Genomic DNA, 15,241 nt, shown 5'->3' with positions numbered 1-15,241 from the left:
GTGTAGTCAATGAAATAAAATCCTGTTGTATTCAAATGAATGACTTATTTGTAATACATTTTTGATGCGCTAATGCGACAAAAAAAAAAAAATCAGTGTCGGGAATAAATGAAGAGTAGTTCACTGAATTGATTATAGAATTTTTGTTGTAAATTGCAAGTCGGTGATTTGCTTATGACTCGCTTCCCTCCTGCGCAAAATATTTTTGGGAGAAACTGCCCTTTTTCACATGGTAAATAAAAATTTTATTTTGCATTTGAGTACAGTACACAGCATATAACAGGACAGAGGTCTCTTGACTACAAGTTTGATCGATTCTGCATATAAGAATCCAACTTTTGGAAACAGAGGTCATCATCTGCTTCTCTAGCTTTCTTAGGATCCGTGTTGACAAAAAAACAACAAATACCTGTAAGGTCAGTGTGAGCACGCCAAGAGATGGTCGCCAGGTGAAGTTCAATGCTGTCGTCAAGAGCGCCCAAAGCTCACTCAGGAGTAAACACAAAGCCAAAAAGACAACAATGCATGAACGAAGGCGTAACAAAATGGTTAAAAATGTACAAAGTTGGGTTTCATATTTAGAAAAAATAAACATAATAGAATAATTTCATAAATAAAAGTTTTCAGTGTACAACAGTAGCGTACTGTACATTGTGCCAAGTCAACGGCAAGTGGTCGTGATTGCATTCCCGCTTTGGCTATCTTGCCGCTGAACAACTGTCGAGGTGGCCGTTATTTCCCGGCACTTTGAGGTCTCGGAGCACGTTGAGGAACAATTCGTAACAGAAGAAGGTAAAGCCGGTAGACAGGGCCGCCTTGAGCAGGCTGGGAGAGAGCCCTTTGAAGAAGCCTGGCATGCCCTCCTCTTTGGCAATCTGCGCCACGCAGTCCGCTAAACCTCGGTAGCAGCGCACCTATTTTGACAGAGTGAAGGAGGGGGGGGGGGTCACTTGTGTGCTTTGACTTAAACTCAAATCATCCATATCACCCCTGAACTGAATGGAATTGATAATGCGTTCCAGCCACCCAAATTATTTTTTAATAGGAGACAAAATGACACTATGGAGTATTATACTTGACAGAAATAGAGTAATGATGGAATATTTGCCAGAGAGTATTGTTTTATGCCAAGTGAGGGCTCAGCTGACCTGTCCAAAGTGAACTCTGGCCTCCTCAAAGCCTGCAACTTGCAGTCTCTTCTTGAACAGGTCCAACGGATATGTGACAGTTTTGCTGATCATTCCAGCTCCACTGCCACACAGCAGACTCCTGAGATTTTCTTCAACACACACAAAAAAAAACCATACATAAACACGGGAATAATCAAGAATATGAATATATATATATATATATATATATATATATATATATATATATATATATATATATATATATATATATATATATATATATACATATATATATATACACATACATATATACACATACATATATACATACACACACACACACACACACACACACACACACACACACACACACACACACACACACACACACACACACACACACACACACACACACACACACACACACACACACACACACACACACACACACCTCCAGATTTGCCAGCAGAAGGTGGCGGGACCAGCAGCCTTTTGAAGACGTTGTAGAAGAAGAACTGCAGGCCGGCATAGGGAAACACGCCGATGAGCATTGGTGAAAGACCACGGTAGAAGGTCAGCACGCCCCCAGAGCGCCACATGGTGCGCACGCCGTCAGTCAGGTTCCTGTACAACTGCAAACGCACAAAACAATTCAGGCCAAAGTATCACTCCGGTTGGCCTGGTTTGAGTGGTCTCTTCCCACCTTGGGCTCGCCCTGTGCGGCAAAGCGTGTCCTGAGCGTGTCCAGAGGCTGACACGCCACCGTGGCCGAGCAGGCAGCCAAGCCTCCGCAAAAGAAATGCACCCCAGACGTCTGGCTGTTGAATGTCGTCGTGTCATGGACCGCCTTGGTCAAAAATTCAAAAGTGGCAAACTGCAACAGAAATCCTACATATTTTAATGTTAAGACTGTGATTGATTATATCACCCCAATTAAGACCAAAGTTCTGTTAAGAAGGACAAAGTCAACCTGGAGAAACGCCACACTGGTTAAAGCTCAGGAAACAGTATGTAGACAAGCAGAACACAGGTGGTGAAAAAACTCCAGGTTTATTATAATATCTACAATAACCAGGAACTGAAGAATGCAAGGCAATATTATTTTTCTGAGATTATCAATAGAAACAGCAATAATGCTCGCACACTTTTTTCTGTTGTGGACAGGCTGACTAACGGTACAGCGTCTGTCCCTCCTGAACTGCTGTCTAACAAGGCATGCAATGACTTTGCAGCCTTCTTCACAGACAAAATATTACAGATAAGACAAGCAGTGTGCAGCTCCAGCTCAGGAATGATAACACTTGGGCCTTCCTGGCCTATAGTCAATCGAGGACATTTTAGCCTCATAGATTATACAACTCGAACAGAAACGGTATCAAAATTAAAGCCTACAACATGCAGCCTTGATACTCTGCCTTCCAACTTTTTTTAAAACAGTTTTTAGCTGTATAGCTCCAAATGTACTGCAGATAATAAAATAATTCTCTTCAAGCAGGCCAGTTTCCCCAGGCTTTGAAAACTGCAGTAATAAAACCTCTTTAAAAAAAAAAAAAAAAAAATCCGGATGCCACAACAATTAGTAACTATAGGCCAATATCAAAAAATCACTGAAAAGGTTGTTTTCCAGCAAATCCATGCTTTTATGATGGAAAACAATCTTTTCAACACATTTCAATCTGGAATTCGGCCACACCACAGCACTGAGACTGTGCTTTTAAAAGTCTTAAATGACATTCATCTAAATAATGATGCAGGCAAATCCTCTGTCCTGGTATTACTGGATCTCAGTGCTGCTTTTGATACAGTTGATCATAACATACTACTCAGCAGATTGGAAAAGTGGGTAGGACTTTCCGGCACTGTGCTACAATGGTTCATATCTTACTTACAAGATAAGAGACTTTTTTGTGTCAATGGGAAGCCATGAGTCTGAGAGAACTAAGTTCACATGTGGGGCCCCCAGCTGCAGCTGACCCAGAATGCTGCTGCCAGAGTCCTCACAAACTCCAGGAAACTGGACCATATTACATCGGTCATTAGATCGCTACACTGGCTTCCTGTGAGTCAAAGGATAGATTTTAAAATCCGACTGCTGGTCTACAAAACGCTGAATGGTCTCGGACCAATATACATGCTTGATCTACTTGTTCCTTATGAAGCATCCAGACCTCTCAGGTCATCTGGAACTGGCCCGTTGCGTGTCCCAAGAACAAGAACCAAGCAAGGAGAAGCAGCATTCAGTTATTATGCTCCTCGCCTGTGGAACAAACTTCCCATAGAGCTGAGGTCTGCTCAAACTGTTAGCTCCTTTAAATCAGGGCTAAAAACGTTACTGTTTACCACGGCGTATTCGTAAATTAAATCCTCTCTTTTTAATTTTTATTCTTGATTTTGTAAGCATTATATTTTGTATTTTTTCCCTTTTTTATCTTCATTTTTTAATCAAGGCCTTGCCTTGCCATCAGCTTTTACACACAGAGGCCTTTAATTGCTTCTTTCACACCAGTTTTTTTTTTTTTTTTAATGGGTTTTTACAGTATACAGAGTTTGTTTGTTTGGTACTAAAATACTTGTATCACATTTTGAACTCTATTTTGCTTTATGTGTCATTTTTATTGTCTTTAAAGTGTGTGGGAGGGTCATTGTATGCTCTCTCTCGATCAGTTTCACCAATCACGAGTGGCTCTTTAAAGTATTCTACGCCGATAGTTGGGAGGGTCGATTGTACAGCACCTGCACTGCTCCATAGCAGATGGAGAGCAGCTGTGCGGGGACGTGCCCCTTCCAAAAAGCAGGAAGGCCCTCTTCTCTGCGAATGCAACGTGCCGCCTGAAACAATCCCCAGTACTTCCCTCCTGCTCTTCGAGAGGAAAGACTCTCAATCTGAAGCTGGAATGCAAAGAAATATTGATATAATGAACGGAATACTCGTGTGAACCAGCTTTGCCATACTACCTGAAATCGAATTTTAATGACATCCAAAGGGCTGATGAGGGCTCGGGTGACCATGCCGGCGGCCGACCCCGCCAGAGCGGCCTCCCGGGCACTGAGCGGTGACCCCTGTGCTCCAGGGTCATAGCCCACCATGTCACTTAGGGCTCTGCTTTCAAACGGACAAATAAGGATTCATTGTGACTTTTGTGCTGCTGTTGTCATCAAATAATGATAGATGTGGATCAATTGATTTTAGTCTTCCATAAAATAACTACCAATTTAAAATATACAGGCGTGAACATGCTCTTTGTCATTCATCTAAAATCAAGCAACAGTCTATTCCTTCCATTTTCCAAGCACACTTAAACGCGAGAGGAAAATGGAAAACTCAAAGATTCAACTTCACTTTTGCACTTTTCATGAAACGGAGAGATACATTATGACAAAAGGGTGAAACCACTTAAAGAATCTCAAGAGTAGTCATGTGAGAAGCATGTAAACAAACACAGTAGAGGGCATGTTATGGAACAACGACATTTCGTGAAGAGGAATACAAAGGTCATAATAACCAGTGCAATCAATGACCTACTTGGATAACTTTGTCGGCCTTGATGAAAAAATATCCTCCTTATATTTCCAATATCTTGGAAAATCTCACGTGAGCAAATTAAACGACTGCGGCTTGCGCCATTGACTGTTACTACTTCCAGGTGATGAGCCAACGCGGTTGAAAAATATAAAAATACAATACCGCCACCCATTGATGGCGTGGACAACTACATTAAATGATTAAACCACTTCTTAGACCATAAATAATAAATGTGCGTAGTAAAGTATAATTCAACACTCTAATAGAATAATATATATATATATTTTTTTTTTTAACAATTAACATGTGGTACGTACAAAATATATCTAAAATTTTTAACAAGTTGAAAGCAGGAGGCTCTCACCGCAAGACGGCAACCGAGAGTTTCTCATTGCAACGACCCAGCTTTGGTAAACTATCTTGTGCTAATATTGTATCTTTGAAATACTAAATTTACCTATGCGCGTGGATACAAGACTTATCTTGTAACTATATTTCATCTTTGAATGCACCCAGTACGCCATACCTATGCGAGTGAAGATGCGAAAAATCTTCAATTAACTTTCCTATTCGCTTAATATTTTGCAAACGTAAGTAATAAAATCTAAACCAGATGTTTTTGTAACTCGACATTAAACTCTTCTTACGTTAAACTTACCTCATACTTGTTGATTACGTGTAAACAAGCTAGCTTGATAGCATCACGTTCGATTGAAAAACAACCAAAACAGAACATGTTTTACACAACTGTTCGTAACTGATACCTTGAAAAACTAAAAGTGTTTGGGGGGCGTTGTTAGTAACTTGTTCATTTACCGCTCTGAGACTTGAATGTGACCCGAGTTTGCTCATGTTAATCCTTGATCTTTTTAGTCTGCAGCCAACTTGATGACACCACAGGATTTCGGAGCTATTGTTGTCTCTGCTAAATAGTTTAGGTGGGAGTTAAAATTTTAAGTTTTTTTTTAATTGACTGCTCATTTCAAGTGATTTCTATTGTGGAATATAAAACAACAATCCCAATACGCTATGTATTTGGAAATAATGTTTGTCATTGCATTCGTTGGTGTTTTATGCAGCTATGGAAAACTCTCCTGAGGACTACAGAATCCAATCGTTTGACCTGGAAACCCAAATGTTGCTCAAAACAGCCTTGAAAGGTGAATATGAATAATCCCCAAAGCGTGTCAGTGGACTCAAACACAACGTCCTGGCCTTTTGGGCCACGTTGGCTGCCTTGCACTACTCCGCCTGTACTTTTGCGCTATATTCTGACTGTCTGCTGTATGCACACTTGCTCCATTTTTGCTCCTATTTATTGATTTATTATTCATCGCACGTATTTGTTCATCGTATGTGCCTTCTTGTTTTTACGTTTTGTGTTCTTTACTTGAATTTTTGTTTGTCCGTGGAATGAATGAATATATATATATCCGAAGTGCATATATATATATATATATATATATATATATATATATATATATATATATATATATATATATATATATAATATGTCTTGTCACCGTGGGATAGTGGGAAATGAAATTTATATCTCTTTGTGTGTCTTGACATGTGAAGAAATTGACAATAAAGTAGACTTTGATTTTCCAGATCCAGGGTCAGTGAATCTGGAGAAGGTGTCCAACATCATTGTGGATCAGTCGCTGAAGGACCAAGTGTTCAGCAAGGAGGCAGGACGTATCTGCTACACAATTGCGCAGGTGCTTGCAATGTCAGGAGATGCCCTACATCACAGGTGTCAAACTCAAGGCCCGGAGGCCAGATACGGCCCGCCGCATCAAATTGTCTTCACTTTTAATATCTTTTTTTAAATATTTGACCAGTTTTTACTCGACTGATTTGAAAACGAGTTATGTCAGTTTGTTTTGTAGCTTTTACTGTATATATTGAGGTGCTCATACATTTCATAATGGCCCTCTGAAAGAAGCTATGACTATAATGCGGCCCGTGAAAAAAAATGAGTTTGACACCCCTGCCCTACATGTAATAATAGAGTGCAGTTCCTCATAAGTGGCCAGGGGTGTGTTAATTTACGCAATTGCAGCAAGTATCTATATCTGCATTTATACCAGCAGTAAGACTAAGCGCAAAAGCAGAAGCCATTCTTGTTAAAAATGCAGTTTTATTGTAAAACCCGTGAAAGGTTTTTTCAAAATTCTGTAGTGAAAATCTTCTGTGCGGCACAGGCGGAAGCCAAGCAGAACAACGGCAGCGTGTTCAGGAGGAACTTACTGAACAGGCTCCAGCTGGAGTTCAAGGAACGCGAGGGGATCCGAGCTCGTTCCCTGCAGGAGTGGATCTGCTTCGTCACCTTCATCTGCAACATCTACGACTACCTCAAAGTGAGTGTGCAACCACCGACACCATCTGACTTTCACCTTTCATCGTATTGAATGAGAACGCCTCACATAACTGAGATTATGCAGTTGCACAAGTGTGCACACCCTCGTATGGGATGTGACTGTTCTCAGAATCAACCAATCACATGCATGTTTAAAATGATTCTGGTTGGTTCTAACTTTTGTGATGTCCGACAGGTGAACAACATGCCCATGGTGGCACTGGTCAACCCAGTTTACGACTGTCTGACGAGGTTGGCGCAAGCCGACGCTTTGACGAATGAAGAAGAGGTGAGAAAGAGCGCACTTTTTTTTTTTTTTCTCGATGAGGTCTCTCATGAATGTGGTTTTTGTGTCTGCTGAATCGTCATTCATGTTACATTGCTTCACAATTGCGTACGGGCTAGATGTATAGTGTTGACGTTATAATCCTGTTTTAATTGCTTTGCTGCTTTCTTGTGTCATCACAAGGACAAACCTGGAGAATTATTCATAGCACTGTACTCACCTCCGGCTTTGGTGCGTCCTCCCTTAGGTGGACTGTCTAGTGCTGCAGCTCCATCGCATCGGGGAGCAGCTGGAAAAGGCAAACAGCCAGCGCATGGACGAGCTTTTCTACCTGCTGCGCGACGGCTTCTTGCTCCAGGAGGGCCTCGCCTCCATGGCCCGCTTGCTGTTGCTGGAGATCCTGGAATTTAGGGCGGGGGGCTGGGTGCTCAGCGGCACGGCGCACAGATACTACTACAGTGAAATTGCAGACTGAAGGTGGCACAGAGGGACATTGGGGGTGGAGTGCACCAGCAATTTTCATGATGGATATCAAGACTGTGCAATAGAGCCCCAGAGTTCAATTCCTGAGGTTCAGTCACATTAGTTATTCTTGTATTTATTCATTTTAGTTTTATATATTTTCAAAGCATTCCTTTCCATGAGAAAACATTTCATGGTTAAAGTTGTGGTATTCCTGATAAGCTAAAAGCTGGTTTGACACTTTGTCTGATGTGTGACAATAGGTAAAGAAGTAGGAATATCGGGTGGAGTTTTGAGAAATATTTTCTTTCTAAAGATTTGCATTGCAGTTCCGCATGCAAGGTTGTAAGGTGTGTGAAAGTTGTAGTTTTATTTTGGCAGACTGGTTTGTGAATGCTATTTTGTATTTGTTTCAATACATTTTAGATTGAAATAAAAATACAGCCTGGCTTGTGCGCTTTTATTCAGCCGCATCAACTAATTTGTATATTGTATAAAATGTAATTTGTCTTTTTATACCTGGAAAAGAAGCTCCTCCACTACTCACAAACACGTGTGAAATGAATTCCGAGGTCACAATTCTGATGTCTTGAGCCATCCCCGTCGCTCCAAATTCTTCAGCCCTCCAGTCCGTTATTTACAAAAGGGGCCACATGACACCATTCAATGTCAAGAAGACTCCCACCACCCCACCAGTCCTGTGCACTTCTACCACCAGCGGTAATGCGCGTACGCTCTGTTGGCTTCAGCCATCTTATGCAGCTCGATCTTCTTCTTGAAGACATTTCCTTCCTTCACAGAGGCCGCCATCAGCTCCTGGGAGAGTTTTTCGTACATGTGTGTGCGCCGGTGCTTGTTCTCCCTGCACTCTGTGATCATCCATTTCATGGCAAGGAAGCGTCGCCTGCTCTCGGTTAGCGGAACTGGCACCTGAGTGACGAAAGGGTGTTGTGTTTTGAAATTTTGTCACTTGCAATATTAAGTTTTATGAAATCAAAACTGACCTGGTAATACTTTCCACCTTTCTGGATGTTGGAAAGACCAACAACAGGCTTACAGTTGTCTAACGCTTGATGGAAGATGGCATAAGGGTTGCACTCAATCTCATCTCTCTTTCCCTCTGGAGCTTTGTGGTACTTCTCCACCTGTTTCCTTTTAATTTGTTCCAATGTCTGAGAAAGGAGCAAACATGTTTTGAACTGATGATATCGCACTCTTTAACTCACTCTCTGAAGATGTGAGGGCATATGGTAAGTGTGTTTGTACCTCTGTCATGATCTCCCTTGCCAAAACTTTGTTTCCATGCTTCATCATCATGTTGATGAACTTACTGGAAAACACAAAATAAAATGATCAGCAACTCCACGTGCAAGAGTTTTCAATCAAAATTTCAGGTATCTGTATTTCAGTGTTTACTTTTGTGACAGCTCGAAACTTTTACTCTCCACCAAGTCAACCAAAAACAACATTACCTGTATTTCTACTTAAGCACAGGGTGAGTAAAAGTTTTACCATTTTTGGCTCATTAAAGATGTACAAGAGGTACCTGATGACAGGATCATGGTAAACAGAGCTGGTGACACTGTTTGCAGCTGCCTTGATGGGCCTGAGAGTCTTCAGCGCCTGCTCTTCCTTCTCCTCTTCTGTGAGTTCTGTCTCTGGTTTATCATAGGCCTCCTTCCTCACCTCTGGCTCCAGGTAGTATGGATTGTATCTGCTCCATCGCATCGCCAACACCCTTCAAACACAAAACATTCAGCATATCAGGCCGTCATGATAATTTGTAACGCATTTCAGTTCGAAGAATGCTGTTGGCATCATAATCAGTACAACAATGCTGCACATTCCTATGTGCAAATGATGGGAGAGGATGAAGCTATTAACACAAGCCTCATTGAACCAACAAAACAAGATATTATTGAAATTAATATCTAGTGATGACAGTCAAACAGATATGCAAACCCATGCGCATGCATAAAGTCCAGTCGGACTGTATTGATCATCATGAACGGGGAGTTAAACATGGCAGCAAAATTTCTCGACTGTCTATTTAATTTTCCGTGGAAAAAAATGGGATAGAGTAAAACGACATTAAATTTTATGTTAGAGTAACATTACAGATTTGCAAATCATCATTACCTGGGCGTCCAAGGTTTTAAAAACCCAGTAATGGAAGTCGCCATGTTGAAAATGTCAGTTCGTCTATTAGGACCCCGACACACAGTTTAGTAGCCCGTAACGATGCCTTCTACAAATACATATATTGTATGTATATAATATGTTGTTTGAAAAACAAATAAAAATCTAATTCTAAATCTAAATCTAACAATTTATGTTTTACTACATGTCATTCGTTGTTTCTACATTGTATTATATTTAGCCAAGAATGCTACGTTACTCTCGTTCATACGCTCGTAATATCTCGCGATGCCTTGATTGCTATGGCGTATCAGGAAGGGGAGTCGCTTGAATCCTGGCTCAGTGAGTGATTATTGCTATTTTATCAATCAAAACATACCTGTTATCATGCAAATTCCAATGCCAGGGTCACAAGACAGTAAATGATTTTATACAGTAGATGTCAGCACTGCTTTCAAGCACTTTCGGCGCCGTTATGGTCGTCACTGGTCTATGTGTGCATCATGTCAGTCATTAGGGTGGAGATCTGTTATTAAATGTGTCTGTTGACTTGACACGAGATGTGAATTTTATGATTGGACTAATGATCAAATCATGTGGAAATCTGTGTGCGCGTGTCTCAGATAAAGCCACCCATCCAACTAACAGACAAGAGGACTGGGAGTACATCATTGGCTTCTGTGACCAAGTCAACAAAGAACTTGAAGGGTTTGTTTTATATTCACAACACGTTTGTCATTTTCCTCCCCTGAGAAAAATATATATCATTTGAACTTTCTTCTTGCAGCCCCCAAATTGCAATACCATTACTAGTCCACAAAATCCACTCACCACAAGAATGGGAAGCTCTTCAGGCTCTTACAGTAAGAAGAACAATCTTCCGTGCTGCATAAGCAAGCTTGATTGATTTAAATATCTTGATTGTGTGTGCAGGTTTTAGAGGCGTGCATGAAAAACTGCGGGAGGAGGTTTCATAATGAAGTTGGAAAATATCGATTTTTAAACGAGTTGATTAAAGTCGTGTCTCCAAAGGTGAGTTGTCTTAAGTGCTGTACAACAGACCCCCATCTATCTCAGGGGATCCACCCTAGTCCTCAAAATGATTGGCCAAACCTGATAATTTCACTTATTTCTAGTACATGGGCGACATTGCACCCGAGAAGGCAAAGACAAAGATTGTAGAAATGCTGTACAGCTGGACGGTGGCGTTCCCTAATGAGCCCAAGATAAACGAAGCCTATCAAACACTGAGAAGACAAGGTATGCTTTGACACAATTTGGAGCAGCCTTCTTTTCCTCTCCCTTTCTTTGTTCATGACAACTCTCTTCTCAAAGGGCTGGTGACCCGGGACCCAGAATTGCCGCTGGACCGGACTTTGATTCCCTCTCCGCCCACACGGCCCAAACACCCTGTGTTTGACAACGAAGACATGGGGAAGGTCTGCAAACTTTTGTAATGTTATTTGATAAACAGATTGCGAACTGCTCCAGATGATTATTCAGTTACTTGTGCTTGTTTTGTCGGCAATGTTTCTATGTTGGTGTGTGTGTGTGTGTGTGTCCACAGCTTCTTACTGAACTTCTCCGGAGCAAAAATCCAGAAGACCTCCAGGAGGCCAACAGGTTAATCAAAAATATGGTTAAGGAGGTGAGACACTTCCACAATTGTGTCGTGTTTTAAGATCTAAAAAAAAAAAATATCTTCAAATATTTCATACAATTATTTTGTTTAGTATTTACGAACCTTGTTGTCGTGGTAACCGCCAGAGCTGATTTTGCGATTACGTCGACTGTCATTCCCCAGGACGAGGTGCGGGTGCAGAAGGCATCAAAATGCTGCAACACGCTGGAGGAGGTAAACATCAACGTCAAGCTCTTGTCCGAGATGCTGTCCCACTACGACAAAGATTCCTCGTCAGAGTCTGACAAGGAGATTATGAAGGTTTGCCTTTTAAAAAAAAAAAGTCACGTCACATCGAAGCCTTACTTGACAACCTTGTTCTTTGCTGCCTTAGGAACTGTATGAACGCTGTGATAAGCTGAGGCGTGCCGCTTTCAAAATGGCCACAGAGGCTGAGGACAACGACACCAGTTTAGGTTTGCCACGTTCTTCCATCCGATCAGTGAAGGACAATTGATGAATTCTTAACGAAGGATGAATGATTATTCTGCTCAGGTGACATCCTGCAGGCCAGTGATGACCTCTCCAGAGTCATCAACGCCTACAAGAAAATAGTTGAGGGCTTGCCCATCAATGGAGACAGCTTGGAGCCTCGTGGACATAATGGTCAGATGATTATGAGCCCACACATTGACACCAGACAAAATGCACACACACACACACACACACACACACACATATATATAGAAATGACACATGCCCTCATGAGCCATCTTCTTATCCGGCGCGTCACAATCTTGCCGCGTTTACCATCCAGACTCGCCAGAGACGACGGACACACTCGTGGACCTGGCCGGCGGCGCTGACCCGCCGAGCCCTCCTCAACCCGTACTCCCCGCGCTGCTCTCCGGCGATCTGTCAGACATCTTGGGAGACTCGTCCTTCCCTGCCCTGCCGCCGCCTCCTAAACAGCCGACTGGCTCTCCGGCCCGTCAGGGCAGCGGTCCGGCTCACCCTCCGCCTGATTTCACCTCCGACGCGCTCTCGCTTCTTGATCAGGAGCTGCTGTCGTTAGGTGCTCGCACAACTCTTTGACTTATGATCAAAAACAGTTGAAAAGTCTAAGGGTGTATTCAGACCTGATTGTTTGGTCCACATTTTTCATTTTTCCTCTATTTCGGGTCACGGGAGCACAGATCGTCACAAGCGTGGGTGTGTTTACAAAATATACTTTTCTTGCAAAATGTACAGCCTGAAAAGGGACCGCACCAAAGGAAAAAAATTAAGTCTGCTTTTGGCCCGGACCAAACAAACGGACTAAAGGACTTTTCTGATCTGAATACACCCTAAATGAATTTTGTACGTCCCGTAGGACTAAAAGATGAGGACCCCGCATTAGTGGGCAACCAACCCAAACCAAAGCTGAACGATGCGACCAATCAGTGGAGTTCTTTGCAGGTATTTTCCACTACTAGTTCCACATTGGCCCTTCTAGTACACACATAAAAAGGAAAAGGTACACAGAACCTTAAAGGGCTTTCCGTGCCTTCAGGCCCCTGCATCGAGTACAGATTTGTTTGGGAGCACACTATGCCCAGCTCCACTCATACCCCCGGCAGAACCTGACTTGACCTCACTCCAGAACCTTCAAGACTTGGCTATGATGGGCTTCCCCGATCACAAAAGGTATGTTTTTTTTGTACTTTGTTATATTAGTCACAATTTGTATGTTATCTCTAATAGTGGTGATGAATAAATCATGTGACTTTGCACATTTCCCAGTCATATGATGATAGGAAGCAATTTCAAGGTGCCGCCAGTCGTTCCTCCACCTGCGGGCGTGTCGAGCTCCCCCTCTCCAGTGTCTCTCCTTCAAAACATTCCGCCCAGCTCGCCTGCTCTGACCCACACCAAGGCCCAGAATCTGGCCTCCGTCCCGGGCAGCCCGCTGTTCCACCCGCTGTCCCCAGCCCACGCCGCCGCTCAGGGAAGCCCTGCCAGAGCGGCGCAGATATCCCTGAGCAATGTTCACGTTCCTCTGGAGGCCATCAGACCCAGTAAGACCGACAAACGGATTACGCTCAAATAGATTTGGCTAATTGGCTGGTCTGCTGGCTTTCGATCGGCTAGCCGCTAACCCGTTCTTCCCGCTGTAGGTAAAGTGCTGCCGGTCACTGCCTACGACAAGGACGGCGTTCGGGTTCTGTTCAACTTTGCCTCAGACTCTCCCCACGGCAGGCCCGACGTGCTAGTCATGGTGGTGTCCATGCTTAACACAGCACCACTCCCTGTGCACGGGGTGGTACTGCAAGCTGCTGTACCAAAGGTAAGATGTTGTGCTTTTTCTGAAACACCTAATAGGGCCAAAAGATGGCGCCAAAGCCCCATCTAACAAAAGCAATGCTTTGGCACCATCTTGTGGCAACTTGGCATTAGCTTTTATTAGACAAAACCAAGCCTGACTAATGTAAAAGTAGTGATTTGTCATCTAATGTCATCACTATGCAATTATAACCTGGCCACTTTGCTATTCCAGTCAATGAAGGTGAAGCTGCAGCCTCCTTCGGGAACAGAACTGGCCGCGTTCAACCCCATCCTGCCCCCAGCCTCCATCACACAGATCATGCTGCTGGCCAATCCAATGAAGGTGAGTCACATCCACACACGCAAATGTCACATCACTCTCAATACGGATCAGCTGACATCATGTCACGTTTTGCTGACTCGCAGTCATTGTTTGTTGTTTGCGTGTTTTCAGGAGAAGGTTCGCCTGCGTTACAAGTTGGCGTTCACGCTTGGGGGTGTACTGTGCAACGAAGTGGGGGAAGTGGACCAGTTCCCCCCGCTCGAGGCATGGGGACACCTATAAACACAAACCTCCAGACAACTATCATCACTCCATTAATACAGTTGAAACAACTTAACATTTTAGTTTTTTCTTCTTCTTACTAAAACAAAAATATGTCATATGTCTCCTCTGACAGAAATATTTAAGTTCATGTTTTCACCCGTAATGGCAAAAATCATGATAAATTAAATCTGAATGGGGAAAAACCTATGTGTATATTTTCAGATTTGTAACTAGAAAATCCATCTGGCAAATGTGTCAGATCCCCAGTATTTTAGCATTTATTTGTATTTATTTACTGTTCATATAGTGTCACAGTTTTAGTAAATCTTTTTGTTTAATAAAGATTTTGCGACATCACTGTAGGATTAATTTCTAACAACCAAAAGACTTGAGTGTAGCGCAGCTTCTATTTCATTTGAAGTTATTCATTGATTATCATTTTTCTTCAACTAGTATCGGGGAGGACAATGAACCAGCCGCAGCATATTCAGATCGATATCATTCGAAAGGAGTTGATGAGCTTGGTCTGGCTAAAGTTGTGCTTTGTTGCCATCTATGAGCAATTCTAAGCCTTCACTTTACCAGGCGTTCACGATACTTGTCGTATGTTTAACTGTCAGTTAACACCGAACCTTGACAATGTGAAATTAAATATACGAACATAGACGAAAGTAAATATTCGGCAGTGGAATTATGTCATGGTGATGACTCCGCAAAGCCTCGTTTGCATCTGAGATGTGCAGAAGCGCGTGTTAAATGTACATAAACCAAATCTACTGTATTGTAATTTGTGAATATGTGACATGTTTTACATTTGTATATTCAGTTTGTTTGCAGCATGAAATAAATATTTGTGTGTGAGTGGAA

The 15,241-nt window shown here is 42.4% G+C and overlaps 4 protein-coding genes across 12 annotated transcripts; 2 read left to right on the top strand and 2 right to left on the bottom strand.

Annotated features, from left to right (window-relative positions):
- Positions 1-221: 221 nt before the first annotated feature.
- Positions 222-5,521, bottom strand: slc25a19 (solute carrier family 25 member 19). 6 transcript variants are annotated; one of them, XM_085934415.1, is made up of 7 exons: positions 5,418-5,521; positions 4,086-4,230; positions 3,864-4,019; positions 1,834-2,004; positions 1,582-1,762; positions 1,149-1,279; positions 222-914 (listed from the first exon to the last, which is right to left on the bottom strand). In XM_085934415.1, the coding sequence occupies exons 2-7, from the start codon at positions 4,215-4,217 to the stop codon at positions 699-701; spliced, it is 987 nt and encodes a 328-aa protein (XP_085790541.1). In that variant the 5' UTR covers positions 4,218-4,230; positions 5,418-5,521; the 3' UTR covers positions 222-698. The 6 variants fall into 6 exon arrangements, with proteins under 6 accessions (XP_085790541.1, XP_085790542.1, XP_085790538.1 ...); XM_085934416.1 differs by having other exon boundaries at positions 5,470-5,490; XM_085934412.1 differs by having other exon boundaries at positions 5,312-5,428.
- Positions 5,018-8,423, top strand: mif4gdb (MIF4G domain containing b). Of its 4 annotated transcripts, XM_085934420.1 has the most exons (7): positions 5,113-5,243; positions 5,527-5,591; positions 5,733-5,813; positions 6,265-6,374; positions 6,861-7,016; positions 7,212-7,304; positions 7,549-8,423. In XM_085934420.1, the coding sequence occupies exons 3-7, from the start codon at positions 5,735-5,737 to the stop codon at positions 7,774-7,776; spliced, it is 666 nt and encodes a 221-aa protein (XP_085790546.1). In that variant the 5' UTR covers positions 5,113-5,243; positions 5,527-5,591; positions 5,733-5,734; the 3' UTR covers positions 7,777-8,423. The 4 variants fall into 4 exon arrangements, with proteins under 4 accessions (XP_085790549.1, XP_085790546.1, XP_085790548.1 ...); XM_085934423.1 differs by lacking the exons at positions 5,113-5,243; positions 5,527-5,591 and adding an exon at positions 5,018-5,063; XM_085934422.1 differs by lacking the exon at positions 5,527-5,591 and having other exon boundaries at positions 5,149-5,243.
- Positions 8,107-10,038, bottom strand: mrps7 (mitochondrial ribosomal protein S7). The gene is made up of 5 exons (XM_085934418.1): positions 9,903-10,038; positions 9,310-9,501; positions 9,030-9,093; positions 8,768-8,935; positions 8,107-8,693 (listed from the first exon to the last, which is right to left on the bottom strand). Exons 1-5 carry the CDS (start codon positions 9,944-9,946, stop codon positions 8,472-8,474), a joined length of 690 nt encoding a protein of 229 aa, XP_085790544.1. The 5' UTR covers positions 9,947-10,038; the 3' UTR covers positions 8,107-8,471.
- Positions 10,039-10,165: 127 nt separating this feature from the next.
- On the top strand, positions 10,166-15,233 carry gga3b (golgi associated, gamma adaptin ear containing, ARF binding protein 3b). The gene is made up of 17 exons (XM_085934408.1): positions 10,166-10,244; positions 10,526-10,610; positions 10,690-10,765; positions 10,836-10,934; positions 11,039-11,162; positions 11,238-11,341; positions 11,470-11,550; positions 11,707-11,844; positions 11,918-11,999; positions 12,079-12,189; positions 12,341-12,598; positions 12,896-12,981; positions 13,076-13,209; positions 13,306-13,580; positions 13,680-13,849; positions 14,060-14,170; positions 14,282-15,233. The coding sequence occupies exons 1-17, from the start codon at positions 10,205-10,207 to the stop codon at positions 14,390-14,392; spliced, it is 2,085 nt and encodes a 694-aa protein (XP_085790534.1). The 5' UTR covers positions 10,166-10,204; the 3' UTR covers positions 14,393-15,233.
- Positions 15,234-15,241: the final 8 nt, after the last annotated feature.

Source organism: Syngnathus leptorhynchus, chromosome 16 (assembly GCF_054491065.1).
Source record: "Syngnathus leptorhynchus isolate UIUO chromosome 16, UIUO_Slep, whole genome shotgun sequence".
NCBI lineage: Eukaryota > Metazoa > Chordata > Actinopteri > Syngnathiformes > Syngnathidae > Syngnathus > Syngnathus leptorhynchus.
Note: the sequence above shows the minus strand (reverse complement) of the source record. Positions and strands in the feature narration are given on the sequence as shown.